The sequence below is a fragment of the Oryzias latipes genome, chromosome 11, assembly GCF_002234675.1.
Source record: "Oryzias latipes chromosome 11, ASM223467v1".
NCBI classification, from domain to species: domain Eukaryota; kingdom Metazoa; phylum Chordata; class Actinopteri; order Beloniformes; family Adrianichthyidae; genus Oryzias; species Oryzias latipes.
In genome coordinates, this window is record NC_019869.2 from 21,853,587 (window position 1) to 21,870,775 (window position 17,189).

General features: G+C 41.6%; 2 protein-coding genes across 5 annotated transcripts; both read right to left on the bottom strand.

The window, feature by feature from the left end:
* Positions 1 to 521: 521 nt before the first annotated feature.
* Positions 522 to 8,686, bottom strand: LOC101155285 (sestrin-2). 3 transcript variants are annotated; one of them, XM_011481199.3, is made up of 11 exons: positions 7,369 to 8,686; positions 6,391 to 6,456; positions 5,683 to 5,871; positions 3,931 to 4,113; positions 3,187 to 3,396; positions 2,541 to 2,673; positions 2,354 to 2,469; positions 2,161 to 2,244; positions 1,369 to 1,475; positions 1,132 to 1,276; positions 522 to 980 (listed from the first exon to the last, which is right to left on the bottom strand). In XM_011481199.3, exons 1-11 carry the CDS (start codon positions 7,723 to 7,725, stop codon positions 894 to 896), a joined length of 1,677 nt encoding a protein of 558 aa, XP_011479501.1. In that variant the 5' UTR covers positions 7,726 to 8,686; the 3' UTR covers positions 522 to 893. The 3 variants fall into 3 exon arrangements, with proteins under 3 accessions (XP_011479501.1, XP_011479500.1, XP_020562965.1); XM_011481198.3 differs by having other exon boundaries at positions 2,541 to 2,676; positions 7,369 to 8,685; XM_020707306.2 differs by lacking the exon at positions 7,369 to 8,686 and adding an exon at positions 6,840 to 7,248 and having other exon boundaries at positions 2,541 to 2,676.
* A 145-nt stretch (positions 8,687 to 8,831) lies between these two features.
* Positions 8,832 to 13,257, bottom strand: matn1 (matrilin 1, cartilage matrix protein). Of its 2 annotated transcripts, XM_011481200.2 has the most exons (10): positions 13,033 to 13,257; positions 11,939 to 12,123; positions 11,694 to 11,858; positions 11,377 to 11,599; positions 10,497 to 10,619; positions 10,235 to 10,407; positions 9,937 to 10,159; positions 9,706 to 9,858; positions 9,540 to 9,620; positions 8,832 to 9,427 (listed from the first exon to the last, which is right to left on the bottom strand). In XM_011481200.2, the coding sequence occupies exons 1-10, from the start codon at positions 13,118 to 13,120 to the stop codon at positions 9,378 to 9,380; spliced, it is 1,464 nt and encodes a 487-aa protein (XP_011479502.1). In that variant the 5' UTR covers positions 13,121 to 13,257; the 3' UTR covers positions 8,832 to 9,377. The 2 variants fall into 2 exon arrangements, with proteins under 2 accessions (XP_011479502.1, XP_011479503.1); XM_011481201.2 differs by lacking the exon at positions 10,497 to 10,619.
* Between the last annotated feature and the right edge of the window lie 3,932 nt (positions 13,258 to 17,189).

The following is a 17,189-nucleotide window of genomic DNA, read 5'->3' on the forward strand; positions in this document are numbered from 1 at the left end:
TGTTTCTAACATTTTCTTGTGGCATTTTTGTTATGGAGGACACGTTAGCCTTACAATTGCGTTTGAGTATTTCTTTATTCAGATCATCGTGAATCAGGAGCACACAAACCTGTTGTTCCAATGATCTGAATTTTGGATGATCAACAGTCGTGTGGCCCATCTGCATTACGCGCCCCTGCGTCCACAGACCTGCCAGTTTAATGAGTTGCTGTTGTTCTCAATCCCTTCCACTCAGTTATAAAATCCAAGTTCATTGTGGAATTTTCAGATGTGTCACTTTTTTGCTCTACACACGGCATCTAACCACAGATCCAAGCTCCTGAGTCTTTCATGGAGGTTTGTAGATGCAGTTTACAAGTCCAGGCGCAGAATTTAACACACCTGTCGCCACAATTGAAACACCTGGAATAAATTATGTGGATGGATGACATTTAATTCCCACAAAGTATGAAAGCAGTTTTTTTTAAATATATAATTATAATGCCAAGGCGCTAAATCTGAAAAAAAAATCCCTCAAAAAATCAATCTTTGTAGCAAAGTAGCTTTATTAAATATAAAAATACAATTCTGTTTTAGCACAATTTTCTGCAAATAAAACTGCGGCCTGAAGATGTTCTGCAGGGAATACTCCTTTCTCAATGCCAAACTTGATTTTACATGCAGCATATGGATATGATGGAAACACGCGCAACATGATCAGAAAAATCGAAACAAAAACAAAAAAACTCAAAAGGCTCATCCAGCATACACAAACTCAGTGCAAAACGGGTAACAGTTTTTAAATACATCCAAGTCATAAATTAGTGTTATGAACATCAATGCTGAAACATGGAAAATGTATGTGCTGACATTCACTGTATATGTGCGAGACTGCATTGGTGTGTGTGTGTGTGTCATCTCATGTAGTGTGTAATGGCTCGTAGGACGTAGAGGAGAGCTGCTTGAAGCCGGGCTTCCATCACTATTAGATTTGCATGGACCTGCAAAACCCAAAAACGGAAAAAACAATTAAACATTTGTTAGTACTGAATGTGGAATCCTGCTCTATGGGGGGAAAAAAGGGAAGCCAAAGTGCCTTAATTCTGCAGAAAGGTCAACGCAGAGAAGCACCCAACAAATGACCGTACTTACCTTTTCAGAGTGTCTGAAGTGTCTCCAGAAGGCGCAGTAAATGCGGGTGGTGGTCTGTTCAGGGTAACACGCCACGGTTTTAACAAACACCTTCAGAGAGCGCTCCAGCAACACATTTATGCTCCCGTAGTCATAGTCATCGTAGCTGCGTTAAAAAAAAAACAAAAAAAAACAGGATTTTAGACAAAAGGCTTTGTTTCTTTTCCCAAAGGAAACATTGGATTAGGTTTTACTAACCGTATCCCATACAGACAGTGAATGTAGTTCCACAGGGCTTTCCTCAAAGTGTATGTGTCCACACCTTCATGCATGGCCATCCTGTGGTACGTCAAGTTGCTCACAACCTGCAAAGGTGCCGCCGTGCAATACCTTCATTTATCCACAACAGCAGGAGCACGGGTTCATGGTCATAAAAGGTAAAAAGGATTACCAATATATTTTTTTTTTTACCATAAAGGTGCATCATAGTCTTTGATTTTTCTAAATAAAATTAACAGAGCGCCTCATGTATGAATCCTGGTTGTTCTTACTGACCTGGAAATGGTTTTCTGTGGTTCACAGCAATCCAAAAAAAAAAAATTTGATCAAAACGTTTTAGCACAACTTTGGTCAACCACAGCACTCGATTAAGGGAAGTACTGCACTTCAACATCATGAACTGAAAAAGTCAGTGTATTGCTTAACATTTTGTGCGTCACAAATCAATAATATTGAGAGTTTTCGTGCTGCAGTTTCTGCAAAGGCTGCTCATTGCAGATAAAACAGGAGCACATGTACAACAATACAATTCAATAAAAAACTTCCCATCAACCCCTCTAACCTACTCCCCATTGGCCCTTCTAGGCATTCTGGGTAATGTAGTCATACTTCATTATATGACTATTGATGTAATTTACAAACATAAGACTCATTAATCTTTTTTTTTGTGTTAAATTCAGAAATTTGGCAAGCAAATAAACAAAACCTCTTCTGGAGCCTGATGTTTCCCTTTCAGATTGCTCTGAGTCAGTCACTAATATAAGGACATACCTGAAATTTCTCGTCTAGGAGATGGCTCATGTCCGGCAGAAGTCTGTTAACCAGAGAGAAACCGTGGTCCTCCCATGAGTAGTCCTGCACATGGTTCACAACAGGAAAAGTGTCTACGGGACGATTTCTGAGAGCCGCCACGAATCTCACGAAAAAAAGCTGAACTTTTGACATTAATGCTGCTCCAGACTACCTGGGCTCTCATGGTGGTGGGAGACTGCTCTCCTCTGGGTGCAAAGTCCTCATATCTGAACTCGGGATCCACCACCAGACACAACAGCAGGTCAGGCGGAGCTCCTCGCACCACCGCTGAACGGGGCACAAAGGAAGTGAGTCACCTTCAGTGAGAGCAGAGCCTGCAAAGCTTCGCCAACACGTACCGGTCGGTATGCTCTCACTCCTCTCCCTCTCAAACCGGGACACCATCTCCTCCTGTGAGCACTCCTCTTCCTCCTGCTGCTGCAGCTCCGCCATTCTCTTCATCAACACCTCCACCTCTACTGTGCCATCCGCCTGCTAAAGAACAAGAAGTCTTCATTTGAGTCTATGCACAAAGCCATCCGTCCTATTAAACCAGTGCTTCCAGTTTGCCTTTTATTGTGTTAAAAAAACAGACGATTTTTAAAGCACAAACTGCTTTGGTTGTCAGTCTGAAGAAGAGAGATTGGGAGCACGAGGAGCTGACTCGAAGAATGAAACTTTCTTTTTGCACATAAAAGCACTTTTTAGGCAACTGGGAAAAAAAAATGAAGAAGCAAATTGTTGTCTGAGTCAGTGTCTGTAAGAAGCTGCTGATGTCCCCAAAATGTTATTATTAGTAAATATTATTCAATATGTTATTCTGCATATGTACAATCAATCTTTCAGAAATGTTCTTACATATTACTCAGGTCTAGAAAAACCGTTTAACACTAAGTTTTAGGGGGGGAAAAAAATCTAATCAACGAAGCTTTTTAATAATAATTTGAAATTTACTTTCAACAAAAATCAGCAGAATGTTTGAAACCAAATCTCTGTGAGACTCGCCTCCTGCCTGCCGTCCTCGTGAGCAGGGCTGCGCGGAAGGTGACTCGGAGATGGAGGTTGGAACGTGTAGCCCCCAGCGTGGTCGGGTTCAGGATTCAAACCGCAGCCCCACACAAAGGAACATAGAGCGTGAGTGTGCGCCATCAGTATGACGGCGTGGATCAGCTCGGCGAGGGACCAGCGAGGCTCAGCTCCAGGACACACCAACTCCTGCGGGGTCGTCACAGAAACAGAGGACTACTGAACAACTTGAATGGAGTCTGTTCACACGGGACATGACTTGAACTGAACGTTGAACTCCTAAGTCAGGATTTGTGGGAACGGGTTCACTTTTTCCCACGAATGAAAGCTAGCCATAATGAATCAAGGAAAAACACATGCAATCAAATGAGATAAAGTCTGTTTTGTCTGAGAATGGGAAACCAAAGCAATAATGTGTGGATCTATAGGTGGTCACATGTTAGCTTACATGACATCTGGAAACTCAATGAAAAACTGTCTGGAATAGATTGTGTTCTGCTGAGAATCCCATCTCCCAGCACACGAGTGACAATCCATGAAGACAGAAATGATGGTAACAGGGTCCAGTAGAATTACAGTGTCTTCCATAAAAGAAGCTGCAGCGGAGTCAGTGATGGATGCAATTCAGACGTGTAATGTATTCCATCACTTGACTTGTATGGCCGTATGAGCAATCCCAAAAGCTTAAGAGAAAGCAGGCAGTAAGTGGGTGATGTGTCTGACCTCGATATGCTGCTGGGTAATGAGCCATGGTCTGTGCGCCAGCAGCTTGTTGAGTGTTTGTAGGCTGCGCAGTTTAGCGGGAGCGTGCTCAAGGCCACTTAGCCAGCTCTCCTCGCCTCCCGTCTCCAAGAAGCCCGCACTGTGCTGCTGCACCAGGTATGAGCAGTGGTGCCGCGCTGCAGCCTGCAGAACAGACAGTCAGTCAGCTAACCATCTGTTTTTTCCCCACCTTTGATCCTCGCGGCTCTGAGTTTAACCATTTTCTAACGGAGGAAGCGTTTGGCTACGGATGAGGGATTTGAGAGAGGACAAACGCACAACATGCAGAGAGCTCACACAGTCACACACATCCCAGAGGCTTCAGTGACGTTGAGCTTTCAGCCAAAATCTTTCAATTCTGAATTGTATGGCCTCTACGGGTCTGACGACTACCATGAATGCTTCAGAATCAGATTTGACCTTTTTCACAGTAAAAAGATAGCGTTTAGATTGCTTAGAAGTTGTCTATAAAAACTAAGTGTATATTGGCGACAGTTTCTTAAAAATCAATATAGATTCTTCTTCCATTGAACAGTGTCAACACAAGTATAGGCTGCAAAACCAAAAACTCCCCCCAAAAAATCTTGTTTTTTTATTTTAAATAAAAGTGTCACCTACTGAATTCTACAGAGCTCATCTAGTGACATGGTTCAAATACTGTAGCGGTGAAATGGCGAAAACGTGCAAACGAGAAACTCATTTGTGGCCACAAAAATCAGTCTGTGCACTTTTAGGTTATTTCAAGTTTCCTTTCAAAAAATAAAAACAAATGAAATGAAATGTTACTGTTTATTTGATGTTCTATTTAAAAGAATTTTAAAGAAACAAAAAAAGCTAAAAATGATTTTCTTTGTTTCAGTTTGTCAGCAGAAAAGATTGTAAATGTACTAAAAAATAACTGTTTACTTTTTTTGTTTGAACTGGAGGTTTTTAATCACAACCATGGTAACCAGCATGAACCTGTATAACGCAGTTTGGATGGATCCCCGTAATGACTTAGAACAACTCAAACACGACTTTATAGACAAAATAAGAGGTGCTGTTTAGTGTTCGCATGTTGCCACAATTTAAGAAAACAAGTACTTCCTGTTTCAGGCAATGAAAATACAATAAAATATATCTGTAAATATTGCCTTTTCTTTATTCATATAACAAAAATATCTGAAAACCCTGTCAAGATTTGTTTTCAAAGACTTCATTAAAATAAAAAAAATACTTGACTTTTGCAAATGTTTTTGTCTAATTTAAATAAACTAAAGAGGAAACATTTCATTTCCTTTCTGTAGTTCTGTTGTTAAAAGGAAACTTGATAACCAATAATGAGGTGCTATAATACCGTCCCTAGACAGGTAAATAAATCAGGAGTACTGGTAAAGCAACTTGACTCTCAATATCCTGTTTATATGACTCTCAGAAATAATAGTTCTTTTTAAGAATGCATTTGCAGCTCATTCAAAGCCTAAAATAAAACTAAACCCCACCTTCTGTCTGTGTTATAGCTTTACTCTATATTGATTTTCTGATCTTACTCAGACCACACATTATGTCAGTATAATTAATTGCCTGTTTCATTGTAACTTATAGTTTGTGGATGCAAATTTGTATTTCACTCCCTTCTTAAAATTATTTTGTGGCACAAATGCATTTTTTTGTACAACGTATGCCCCATAGAGAATTTAGACCCTTTTCAACGCTCTTATGAGGTGTTCCTACCATGATGGAAATGTAATGTCTCCAGTGATGGGGCAAGGGGCCATCCAGCTCCAACAGAGCCTGCTGGGTCCTCAGGAAACAGCTGAGATAAGCTGGATGTAGAGCCATGACCATGGTGAGATGGTCCACACGACCCAGAGAGAGGAAGGATTCAATCAGCACGTCGTGATTCGGTCCTTCGATCGGCATCTAGAAGGAGAAAAACAGTCAAAAACCATCCTATATTCTACTTTTCTTTCAACAAAATATTTTCCAAGAGTAACACACCTTTAAATGGTAAAATAAAAAACAATTAAAGTAGAAAGCACCTTTCTTTCTCCAGTGGAATCTTAGTGAGTCACTGATGACAGCAGCTTCAGTCATCAGCTCTAATGCTGCGTCTTAAGTAACAGCTACTGTGGTATTGCAACAGAAACGTGATGCTACTTCTTATTTTTCTACTTCTGTGGCTCTTGGATAAATACAATTTCTACTGAATCAAAATGTTACAAAAGGCGTTTTCCCCACAGTGCATCTCTTCAAGATTAAAGTTTATCTGCAGCAAAAAATAAATCGTTAAAAGCTGTGGTAGTATTTTTGATCCTTATAAAAAGAAAATGTAGCAGTATCAGTACATTTTTTAGAAGTTCACTTAAATCAATGCATTCTTCTTAAATTAACTTCCAGTTTTTATTGAGAAAATTTGAATTTGATCTTCTCCAAACATACCTCTTTTGCAGGAATAACAGAACTTGGACCAGAGGCCAAAGCTCGAGGTATTTCAACTCCTTCTTCCTTTAAATAAATAAAAGTAAAAAATAAGATAAAGTTAAGTTACAGTTTAACTCAGTTTTTTGTCTTTTCTAAGCAACTAAAATCATTAAGCTTAAATGCACACGGTTTGCTTTCATGTGTTAAACAAATCTGCAGTTTTTCATGTGTACAAATTGTTGATATAGACCAGTTTGATCCATATTTTTGGGAGGTTTTCATCATTTTTGTGTCTGCAATTCGAAATGCCTGGGAATAGGTTCCAACACATTAGATCAAGTTTAACTTAAGGCATCTCAAATTTCTTTAAAACGCTTTAAATAAGTTGACCTCGATCTATTTTGACCTCCAAGCCTGCTTTGCAGCGAGGAGCTCGTGAAAATGCAGGTGCCGGGCGTCAAACTCACCAGCTTTGGTCACTAACGGCTTCAACAAACGAAAAAAAAAAGAAAAAAAAAAGGGGGAAATACGCGTCTAAAACCAGGCCTGGAACTTTCTGCCCGCACGAGCCACAAAAAAAGAGTGCGCGCGGGGAAGGGGGTGTGTCTGCTGTATTTATCAGTGCTCCGGGGAGGGGGAGGGGCGTGTCCAGCACGCTTGTTAGTGCTCACAGCAGCGGGATCTTGCATCACCTTCACGCCAAAGTCTGATGACACATCTAACAGCTTGGATGCAATAAAAGTTCACGGCGACATTGATATTGCTGCGTTCAAGTGATAACGAAAAAACATCCCGACATTCCATCAACGCAGGAATCTTCAAAAACAGCAACTAGACTTGGGGGCTAGCTTCTGCTTACGTTAAAAAAAAAAAAATCAATATTTCTTTTTGAAATTGAACAAACACACACATTAGAGGCATTATTACATGGTAAATGTCCTATTATTACATAAATTTCATTAAAAAAACAACGAGTATATAAGTTCCGAGCGTTACCTTGGCAGTTCGTAGTAGTTCGGTGGCCTTCGAACGAACCTCCTGCAGCGGACACGAATTGGACAGTCGAAGTAGATGCAGCAGCGTTTGTTTACTCAACTGCTCCGAATCGGACCGGTCCATGCCTAAACACACCAGAACCTTCTGGCTCAGCTCCTCCAGAGCCGATGCCCGCTCTCCTTCGTCCCTGCTGCACAGCCGCGCAAAGCTCTTCGCGACCGGTCCACTGTCCGACTCGGAATCGGACTTGAAGCGGCACGAAACGCCAGAACCGGACACTTTCTTGGAGTTGTCTTCGCCATTATCCAGGCAGGTCAAGCTGGCCATGTTCACGTCTGGCTCAGCGCTCCCGATCATTAATTAGCTCAACCTACAGGTATTCGCTAACTTCTACACTAAGCATTCGGTCTTTGTTATATACCTTTTTTTTCTGGATTTCTCGTACCGTAAATTATTCCACAAATTGACAACATCGATGCAAAACTTCCGAAGCAACCCCAGCCTTCCCTGCTTCATACATACTCGGCTAGCTGCCGGTTAGCTCGCTAGTATGCTAGCTTTGGTGATATAGCAGGTGGCGCTGATTTCAACGACCTGCCCGTTTGAATGAACAACCACAGGAACGCGTTCAGCCGTAGATGTTACGTTTAAAACAGAACTTTCTGAACGCGAAGCACTGTAAATTTTGTTCGACCGTACATTGCCGAAGGCAGTGGAAACATTTCTAACTTGTTTGAACTGGCTGCTGCTATTCAGTGGAATGTCTTCCGTGTGTCGTCATCATGACGCAGTTGGAACGCCTATTATTACACTTCACAACAACCAATTCTATTGACTATTTTATAATCTGTTTTTCCATTTTTCTCCTTTCAAAAAATGGAGAAATTAATTTGAAAAATAATTTATATTTAATTTATAATGAAACAGTTTTGAGTAAGCCCCTCCTGTTCTGTAGTTAAAGGTACCGGACGTACCAAATATGGCAATCGCTCAAATCACCACTAGAGGCTGAAATTCATGTTTTTTATCTGTTGTCTCTTTAAATCATGTCTACAAGTTTCAATTTTTATTTGGTTTATAAGAAATATTCCTTTTTTATTTAGTTGCTCTGTTTGTTATGCTAATCTTCATTTAATGCTCGTCTTTTTTTTCTCCTTTTGTCACTTTAAGAGACATCCAAGTTATTTTACAGGGAGATATATTACTGAAACTCTAGGGATTGGAGGCCATTACTCCTGATCATTGTCCATATGTTTTCTGGGTTGATAAATTCAGTTGTCCATAAGTAAAATTTGAGCTTTGAAACAAGATTCCTTAAAAATTTGGTTCTGCAAAAAAAAAAAAAAATTCACAATGAAAGTTGAAATGTTTATATGTCACTGTGTAATGAAGAAAAATCTACAGAACTCTAAAGGATTTATGTGCATTTTTGTTTGTAATGTGGGATGTAATAATAACCAAGATTGTTTTTACTTCCATATCACCTTTATTTAGGAAAATAAACATCATTGGTGCATCCTCATTGCCTGGCATAGGTTTGAATAATTATTTACTTGTATATTTTAATGTTATAATCTTGTTTTGTACTGTGAAGGAGAGGTAAAGGGTGTTAAACGGAGGTGAAGAGGAGATTATAAACCAGTTGAAGAGATGCATAGCTCCATTTGATGACAACAAAGTAGTGAAAACCTCCCAGAAAAAAAAAAACCTTCAATATACTCCTGCTGTTTCCCTATGAGGGAAGACTTTTTTTTTTTTTAAAAACAGACACACAGGCAGCCTTCAGAGGATCATGTTTGGAGTGAAGGTGTGGTCCCCACGGCAACTGATGGCTTTCAGAGCAGAAACAGGGAGGAGGAAACGGGTTTTGGGTTGGTGAGGGTAAAAGAGGAGTTTTGGAATTTGCACAAACACATTTTTTTTTAATGCTCAGTTCAAAGTAAGTAACGATTTCGTGTGTGTATCTGCATTGGTGTATGGATGTAAATCTGGGAGTAGGATGAAAGTCTTCAGACGATCTTGTTCTCCAGCAAGGCAATCCTCTTCGACATATTCTCTAGTAAGTTTTTGTCAAGGGCAAAAACAAAAAAAAACAATTCCATACAATAAAGGGAAAAAAACACCTTCAACATCACTTTTGTCAGACCTTCATACTCAATCAAAAAGGATATATTTTTTTGTTAGTGCCTGTAGGGCACTTTCTACTTTCTTCTGGAACTTTACGAGTGAGTCACATTCACACGGCTTCTCCTCTGTGGGATTGAACGACAAAGTAAAGAAAGGTCAGGATTTGATCTTCTAGTTTGTGAGATAAGATGACAGGTAATGCTACAATACCATCACAAAAGTTGATCTGCAGCTTCTTGGCAATCTGGTTCATGGTTTTGAAGTCAGCGGTGTAGAAGTAGTGATCCGCAGTCGGCTCAGATGCGATCTCTTTCAGCTCGTTCTCAACGGCATTTCCCACTCCAACGGCGTACATCTTATATCCTGGTACACATACATGTTAATTTTTCTTCACTCTTGCTCAACATCGTTAAATTTTGCTTTCTGTTGTTTCTATTTCACCGTTGTCTTTAGCCTTCTTGGCAGCATCTCCAATATAGTCCTGGCTTCGTCCATCGGTGAAGACAATCCCCACTTTTGCTACTCCAGGCCGGGAGCGCCCAAAGCTGTTCTCTACCATAAAGTTCAGGGCCTGGCCTGTCATGGTTCCCCTCTCCATGTAAGCCATCTTCTTGACTGCGTCTTTGAGGTCTTTCTTGTTGTTGTACCGGCCCAGGGGGAACTCCTGTGATAGAGGCAGCAGTCAGGATGTTTGAGGGAAAGGACATGTCATGGATTTAAGTAAAATTGCAACCCATACCTCCCTGACGGAGCTAGAGTACTGCACAAGTCCAACATGAGTTTTGGCGTCAGAGACGTCCAGTTTGTCGATGATCTGGTTGATCCACTTCTTGACCAGCTCAAAGTTCTCCGGGCGAACGCTCTTAGAGCCATCAATCACAAACACCACATCTGTGGCAGCATTGCTGCAAGCTGGTGGTCCGAAGAAAATTGTTAAAAAAAGGAAAGAAATTCTAAAGTAGTCACATGATGATCATACAAATTCCTTCACCCACACTCACCACTGCAGGTGCGACCATCGTCCCTGAGGGTAAAGCCATCTTTGCAGGCACATTTGTATGATCCTGGGGTGCTGATGCATACCTGCTCACAGTCGTGATCACCGGTGGCACACAGGTCCGACACTGTGAGTGTTGTGTGCATGCAGAGCACACAGAAGCATACACAAAAGTGCACGTGCACAAAGTAGGGGTTAGGATGAGGAGAAATGAAACGGTCAGTGTGAAAAAACGGAAAGTTTTTAATGATCCGCTGTAACCTTTTCTCAACCTTTAGGAAGTGTAAAAACAGATTCATGATTCTGGCGGATCCTTAAAACAAGCAGCTGGAAACCATTGGAGAAGCATTTGTTGTTGTTGTTTTTTTTGTGTCACAAACAGACTTATCCAATTATGGTCCAACACTGCCATCATGCAGCTCTGCTCTGGGACTAAACGTCTGCAGCGGGACTGTCTGCCGGTGCGTTCGCAGAGACGGCATCAAAAAGGTGCTGCAGACAGGGAGAGCCGAGGGGCATGTCTAATTAGAGGCTTTAATGGTTGTCGCTAATGGATCGGTAATTACAGAGAGATGAGTCTTGCCTTTCAGTTGTGTGAGAGCTGAGGGAAGAAAACCGTGTTCCCAAACATTGTTCCTGCCCTAATGTCCTCACGCTCCGTGAATTTTAAGTACCTTTCCAACATGTGACAATCTGGCCGAGGAGGAGCAGAGGACAAAAGAGAAGATGCAATGGATGGGAATAAAAGATGATGTTCCTTACACCTTACCCTCACATACAAGGGGGTCTAACAGACAGCTGTCCCATTCTGTATTATTCCTCTTTTCCTTGATACCACAAATGTTATAAATCTTGTACTTCATGTCTTCTATGTCCCATCTTACCACAGAGGGCTTCCTGAAACTTCTTGGTGAGTTTCTCTATTACGCTGTAGCTTTCCACATAGTCCACATGGTCATCAAGAGGATCACTGGCCATCTGCTTCAGGGTGTTCATGTCCACACGACCCACCCCGATGGCAAAAATCTCAATGCCTGCCTCTCGCGCACGCTGAGCCACATCCCTGACGTTGTCTTGGGGACGCCCATCTGTCACGATGATGGCTACCTGTAAAGGTAAAGGTGTCAAATGTGCTGACAGGTTCTCGTCAGAGAGGAGAATTTGAGTTGCCTGGTTGGCAGTGTCAAAAGTCATGTCAGACCCTGCTGATGTCCGGAGATTTGGTTCGAGCGCCCTCGATCTCACTGAAGGCCACGTTCTGGGCAAACTGGATAGCCAGGCCGGTCATGGTCCCGGTGGAGAGGGGCTCAATTTTGGTTACAGCTTTGACCAGAGCAGGTTTGCTCCGATGAGTCTTCAAGGACACCTGCAGTGCCATCACAGCCCACTTAGGTGACATCACGGTAAAAAGCACAAGCCACATGGTTCCTAAAGATGGATTTTTACCTCATTCTTGACGCGGCTGGCGTAGTTGACGACTCCGACGCGGGTGGCGTTAGGCCCAACATCCAGCCCCTCAATGACCTTTGCTAGAAAGACCTTCACTTGCTCAAACTCTGATGGTCGAACACTACGACTGCTGTCAATGATGAACACCAGGTCTGTGGGGCGGGTTTTACACAAACCTGCAGCTACACGAGGAGAAAGATGTAATTATCACGTAACCATGTTTGTATGCACCAATAAAATGTGATGTTTCTGTCATAATCTTCACTTGTGAGAAGTGAAAAAGCTGAAACTCTGGGAGGAGCCTTGCGGGAGAAAACGATGCAGGGAGAGAAAAAGAGGAGGGCAAAGATGACGGGGGCTGGTGCAATAAATAAGGCCAGTTAGGGGGAAAAAACAAAGGAGACATAGAGGCAGAGAAAGACAAATAAAGGCAGATGGGGAAAAGATTGGGCGGACAAATGTTGGGAGTCCCTCTTCTGTAGATCACTCATAATACAAATTCTGCTTAAAAAGGAATTTTAAGCTCCAAAATTATCTATATTTTTATTGACAAAACCCAATATTTGTATTATAAAATGCAAGTATAAATGCAAATTATTTCATTAATTGAAAGTTTGTTATTAAATGTCACTGATCTTATTTGTCCCCTTCATTTCTGTCCCATCACTCATAAATTATCCGCTAATTTAATTCTGTTCAAGAAAACTTTGAGTTCGGTGTTAAACAGTGCACAAAGCTTTACTTAAAAATGACTCGTGTTGTTCCACAAAATACTGTGAAAAATTTCTTACTGAAAAACATGTTAATGGACTTGTATAATAGCTACACCAATAATTCTGTAACATTTATTTTGAAAATCTGTTCAACCTTCTGGTTTGTTCTGTTCAATCTTATTTCATTACATTAAGTGTTTGCACACCTCACAGTCGTGCAAGAGTTCAAACTGAATATTTTCCTATCAAAGATCCTGGGTGACTTATTTGTAAAATTGTATGCATGACATTTGTTGAAGTCAGATTTGAATTTTCAGCAGTTTTTTGTAAGAAGGCATCCCAAATAATAAGGTTTTGGGGGTTAAAGGTCATTCTTACCCATGGCAGCTGCTGTGCGAAGGTCATTAATGGCTTGAGCTCCCATGAGGCTGAGCAGCAGCAGGAAAAGTGGCATGGAGGGCATCATGGCGACAGACCGAAGCCAAGGTGGGCTGCGGATGCTCCGAGGGTGAGAGGCAGGAAAGAGACGGAGCGGGACCAAGGAGGATCCAGGCAATGGAGGTGGCCACGAAGTGAGACAGAGCAACTTTGAGTTGCAGGTTATCAATGCAAGAGTTTCACACGGTCAGCCCACCACCACCCCACTGCCACAGCAACAGTGTGCGTCCACACACACACACACACACACACACACACACACACACACACACACACACACACACACACACACACACACACACACACACACACACACACACACACACACACACACACACGCATCTGTGTTTGTGGGAAAGAGAGGGAAATACCTTCTCTGGGAGGACCAAAAAAGGCGGGCAGAAAAACACAACCGCTCCTTGATAGGGCAAGGATGAACAGGTAGGAGTGTAAGGAAGACTATTTGTATTGCATGTACGCATGGACCGTGTGTACAGTATGTGTCTGGCTGGGGGTACAGGAGCGACTGGGGCTGTGTTCAGTGTACACCAGCCCCTCTGCTCCCAGGTTGAATTTGGCCAAAATTCAAATAAACACCAACATGAATTCCTCTTTTCTCTCTGAGTTCTCTTCTATAGAAAACCCACATTTATGGGGCGGAAGTGAAGGAGAGCCGCCATACACAGACGGCAGTGTTCCTGCCGGTCTGTATATGTGTGTACGTGTGTTTTTGTATAAATTGGAGTATACAAACCGTTTCCTGTAGGAGAGTTGTGATAAACGTTTCAGGAGACTTTGGGGGCTTTACATTTCCCATTTTTTCAGCAACTGAAATCCCTCAAAATGGGACTTTTGACATTTCAAAGCCAAAAAAGAAAAGAAAAGAAAAACATTTCTCTTTTATTCCTCAAAGTTTTAGGTGTGCTGGGGGGGCTGACGGAGTAAACACACAATTATCAGTTGACTAACAAGCACATCTTTAACATTTCAACAGGAATCATCCACTCATTCAACAGAGACCCCCTGTTTCCCCTGCAACATCCCAGTCCGCCCAACCTGCTCTAACCTGCATTCCTCTGCAGCTCCCTTTCCTCCAACTACATCCATACACACACACACACACACACACGCTTAACCTAAACAAGCTGCAATTGAGGGCATAGTTGGAGTAGAGGTGGGGGGCTGCATGGTACAGTAAGTCGCTGGAAAGAATTTCTGTTGGAAAAACTAAATGAGTGTGTGTGTTTGTGATAGGGATGATGGGTTGTGGATGATATAAACAAGATGTATTCCTAGTCATGGTGTCTTTTTTTTTTTTTTTTTTTTTTTTTTTTTTTTTTTTTTTTTTTAACTTGTCCTGTCCAACAGCTGGGCAGACAGATGAGAGCTGAGGGCCTCTTGTGTTGGACAGATTTTACTTTAACAAGAGGGGTTATTAATCTTCAGACAAACCAAAGGTATGTCTGGATAAACCCCTTTTGTAATTGAGGCCAAACTTTATTAATTTCAATCATGTCTGAAAATCTTTGGTGTTGGACCGGACGGAAAAGGAAAGAGGGGAAGAAGAGAGAGGGACGATAGAGAGAGGGGGGGTAGGGGGTGATAATAGGAGGGGAAGGGGGATAAGACCATGAAGCAGCATAAAGCAACAAGTTTCCCAAAAATGACACATGGTGTCATTTTTGGGAAAATTTCAGACTGCTTTGGAAGACGACACAGCACACTCGCCCATTTTTGTGCAGACACACACACAGACACAGGTTATGTAACCTTGTCTACCTGGCAGGCCTAATAAAAACACACTTGGTGGTATTGAGGGAAAAACCGGTTTTCACTTTTCTTAGATCTAAAACCATACATGTGATAAAATGTTAAAATACCTTGAAACTTTAATTTTATGCACTTGTAGAAGTAGGTATTGATCTTTTTGGTCAATTACATTTAATTTCCAGGTCATTCTTGTGTTCTGTTTATTATTTGAAGGAAATTATATCAAGCTTTTGTCAAAAAAACAAAATTTCCTCTGACATTATTTTTCTAAACAGGACAGTGCATTCAGCAGAAATCTTATAATAAAACAAACGACAAATAAAAGTTTTTTTCCCCCAACATGTTTTTGACTAAAACTGCCTGTTAAGAGTTCTGCTTTCATAAAGACAGACACAATCCTATTTGAAAATTGTCTGCATGAGCACAAAAGCCTCTCAAGTGAACATAGTTTTATGACCGGACCCTCAAATTTATATCAATGCTCACATTGAAATGAAAAAAAAGAAGTTTTTTCAAAATTCAAACACGTTCCAAAAACACTGCTGCTTTTCCTGGGCTCAGATTCATTGGAGATGGAAAGAGGAAAACTGGACTGTGATCTGATCAGCATTTGCATTTCTTCCAGGACGGCGTGCATCGCCCGGGCCCCGAGAGGAAAAGAACCGTCCTGCTCGTACTTCACAGATATTAAGCCAGAATTTAAGATGTGGACGGGTTACTGCACTGCAAATACACAGCTCTTTGATAAAAAATAACATTTTGAAGGTTTTAAACCTGCATTGCAACAATGTGGTTTGGTCACGAAGATGGACAGATCGCTTGCATTCTGATAAATTTATGCTCAACAATATAACATTAAAACACTTCATTTCAATTCTCTTCTCATTTCCTAAACATTTAGTGTGTCATTAAAAGTAAAAAGTGACTTGCTAAAAAGTGGTCACCCTTTTAGCAAGTCACTAAAAGAGTGACTTGCTAAAAGTCACTCTTGGCTGTGATTGTTTTTTCACAGCCAAAACAATCATGATAAATTTGAGGATCAAATGTTTTTTGTTTTCTTTTAGCCTCCTGCCAGTAAATAAAAATCCATCATGAAAAAGTTATGTTTGTCCTTTTTCCCTCCTGAAAAAGGAAACATTCCCGTAAGTCCAGAGAACCTCTGCCAATGTCAAAACTTAGCTTAATTTAGAGACATATCTTTACAATAGCGTTTGCCAAACCATCAGAGTGAAAAAGGCTGTAAAGCAAACAGTTTGCTGCTCTATCATTAGTCTTTATGTGAGGAAACATTTTGCCGTTTGTCAACAAGGTTATATGTTTGTCAAATCTGGACCTTCTTGGTGCTTTCCAGACTTTTTTTTTTGCATCTAAAAAAGTTTTAGCTCTCTTCTCTTCTAATTCAAACTAAACTTGCTGTCATTTCCAAAAATGAACTTACAACCAACCTATTTGAAGCTTCGTCCTGAAGGATCTCCAGACTAAACTCCAGTTGTACCCTCAACCAGCATCCTTTTTAGTCTGCCATATTAATACCCGCTAATATCAATAAATCTCAGCTCGACCAGAGATGTTCAAATTCTCTTTTATATACATTTTTTCCCCCCAGGTTGGTAGATCTACGTGTGTGCTTGCATACTGTAATAGTTTGGAAAGACTGTCAGGGTTTCACTTTTGACCACATGCATAAATATTGGAACAAGTCGGCTTTCTTCAAATCTCAGAATACTGAGCAAATATTGACGTGGTGGGAACAGGGTGGACAGAAGCATCCCACTCGTGTCCTCCAGCTATGATCTGAGCGCTCTCTGTTCCTAATAAAAAAAAAATTAATTGCAAAGTTAAACTGACAAGAAACTTGGCCCTTTTGCACGTGCACATGCAGCAGCACATGAAATGCATGCGTGTTCTACACTGAAGAAGTAATAGCCTGTCAGAATTCATGCTGAAAAAGGGAAAAAAAAAGATCCAGAGTGAAAACATTGGGTCTGAATAGAGCCCTCACTCCTCATACCTGGTGTTTTTCTTTTAAAGAAATTTCATCATGGCAAATAAAGTTTGTATGGACGTTTGAGTTGCCCTTCTCCAGCCAACTATAACAGCTCTGTGGCCAGGATGCAGGAAGAAAGCTTCATTAAAGGTTCCCCCCCTCTTGGGCGGGGGCGGCGGGCCCCTGCCCCGCTCCTCCCTGGACCGGCCGCGGGCCGGGCGGATGGCTGCCTGGAGCGCGGAGCGGGTCTCCCTTGGGGGGTCCTGGCTCGTACCTGGGGTTGGGGCGGGGGGATGCCCGGAACTCCTGGGTGGTGGTGGGGTGCCCGTCTGGGGCTGTG

Coding starts and splice junctions, on each gene's coding strand:
- LOC101155285 (XM_011481198.3), bottom strand. CDS start 7,725: ATGATCGGGAGCGCTGAGCCAGACGTGAACATGGCCAGCTTGACCTGC. Junction 6,457..7,368: donor AACTACTACGAACTGCCAAG/GTAACGCTCGGA, acceptor ATTTATTTAAAG/GAAGAAGGAGTTGAAATACC. Junction 1,277..1,368: donor CACTGTCTGTATGGGATACG/GTTAGTAAAACC, acceptor TTTTTAACGCAG/CTACGATGACTATGACTACG.
- matn1 (XM_011481200.2), bottom strand. CDS start 13,120: ATGATGCCCTCCATGCCACTTTTCCTGCTGCTGCTCAGCCTCATGGGA. Junction 10,620..11,376: donor GTTTCAGGAAGCCCTCTGTG/GTAAGATGGGAC, acceptor CAACACTCACAG/TGTCGGACCTGTGTGCCACC. Junction 9,859..9,936: donor CAAGAAGGCTAAAGACAACG/GTGAAATAGAAA, acceptor TATGTGTACCAG/GATATAAGATGTACGCCGTT.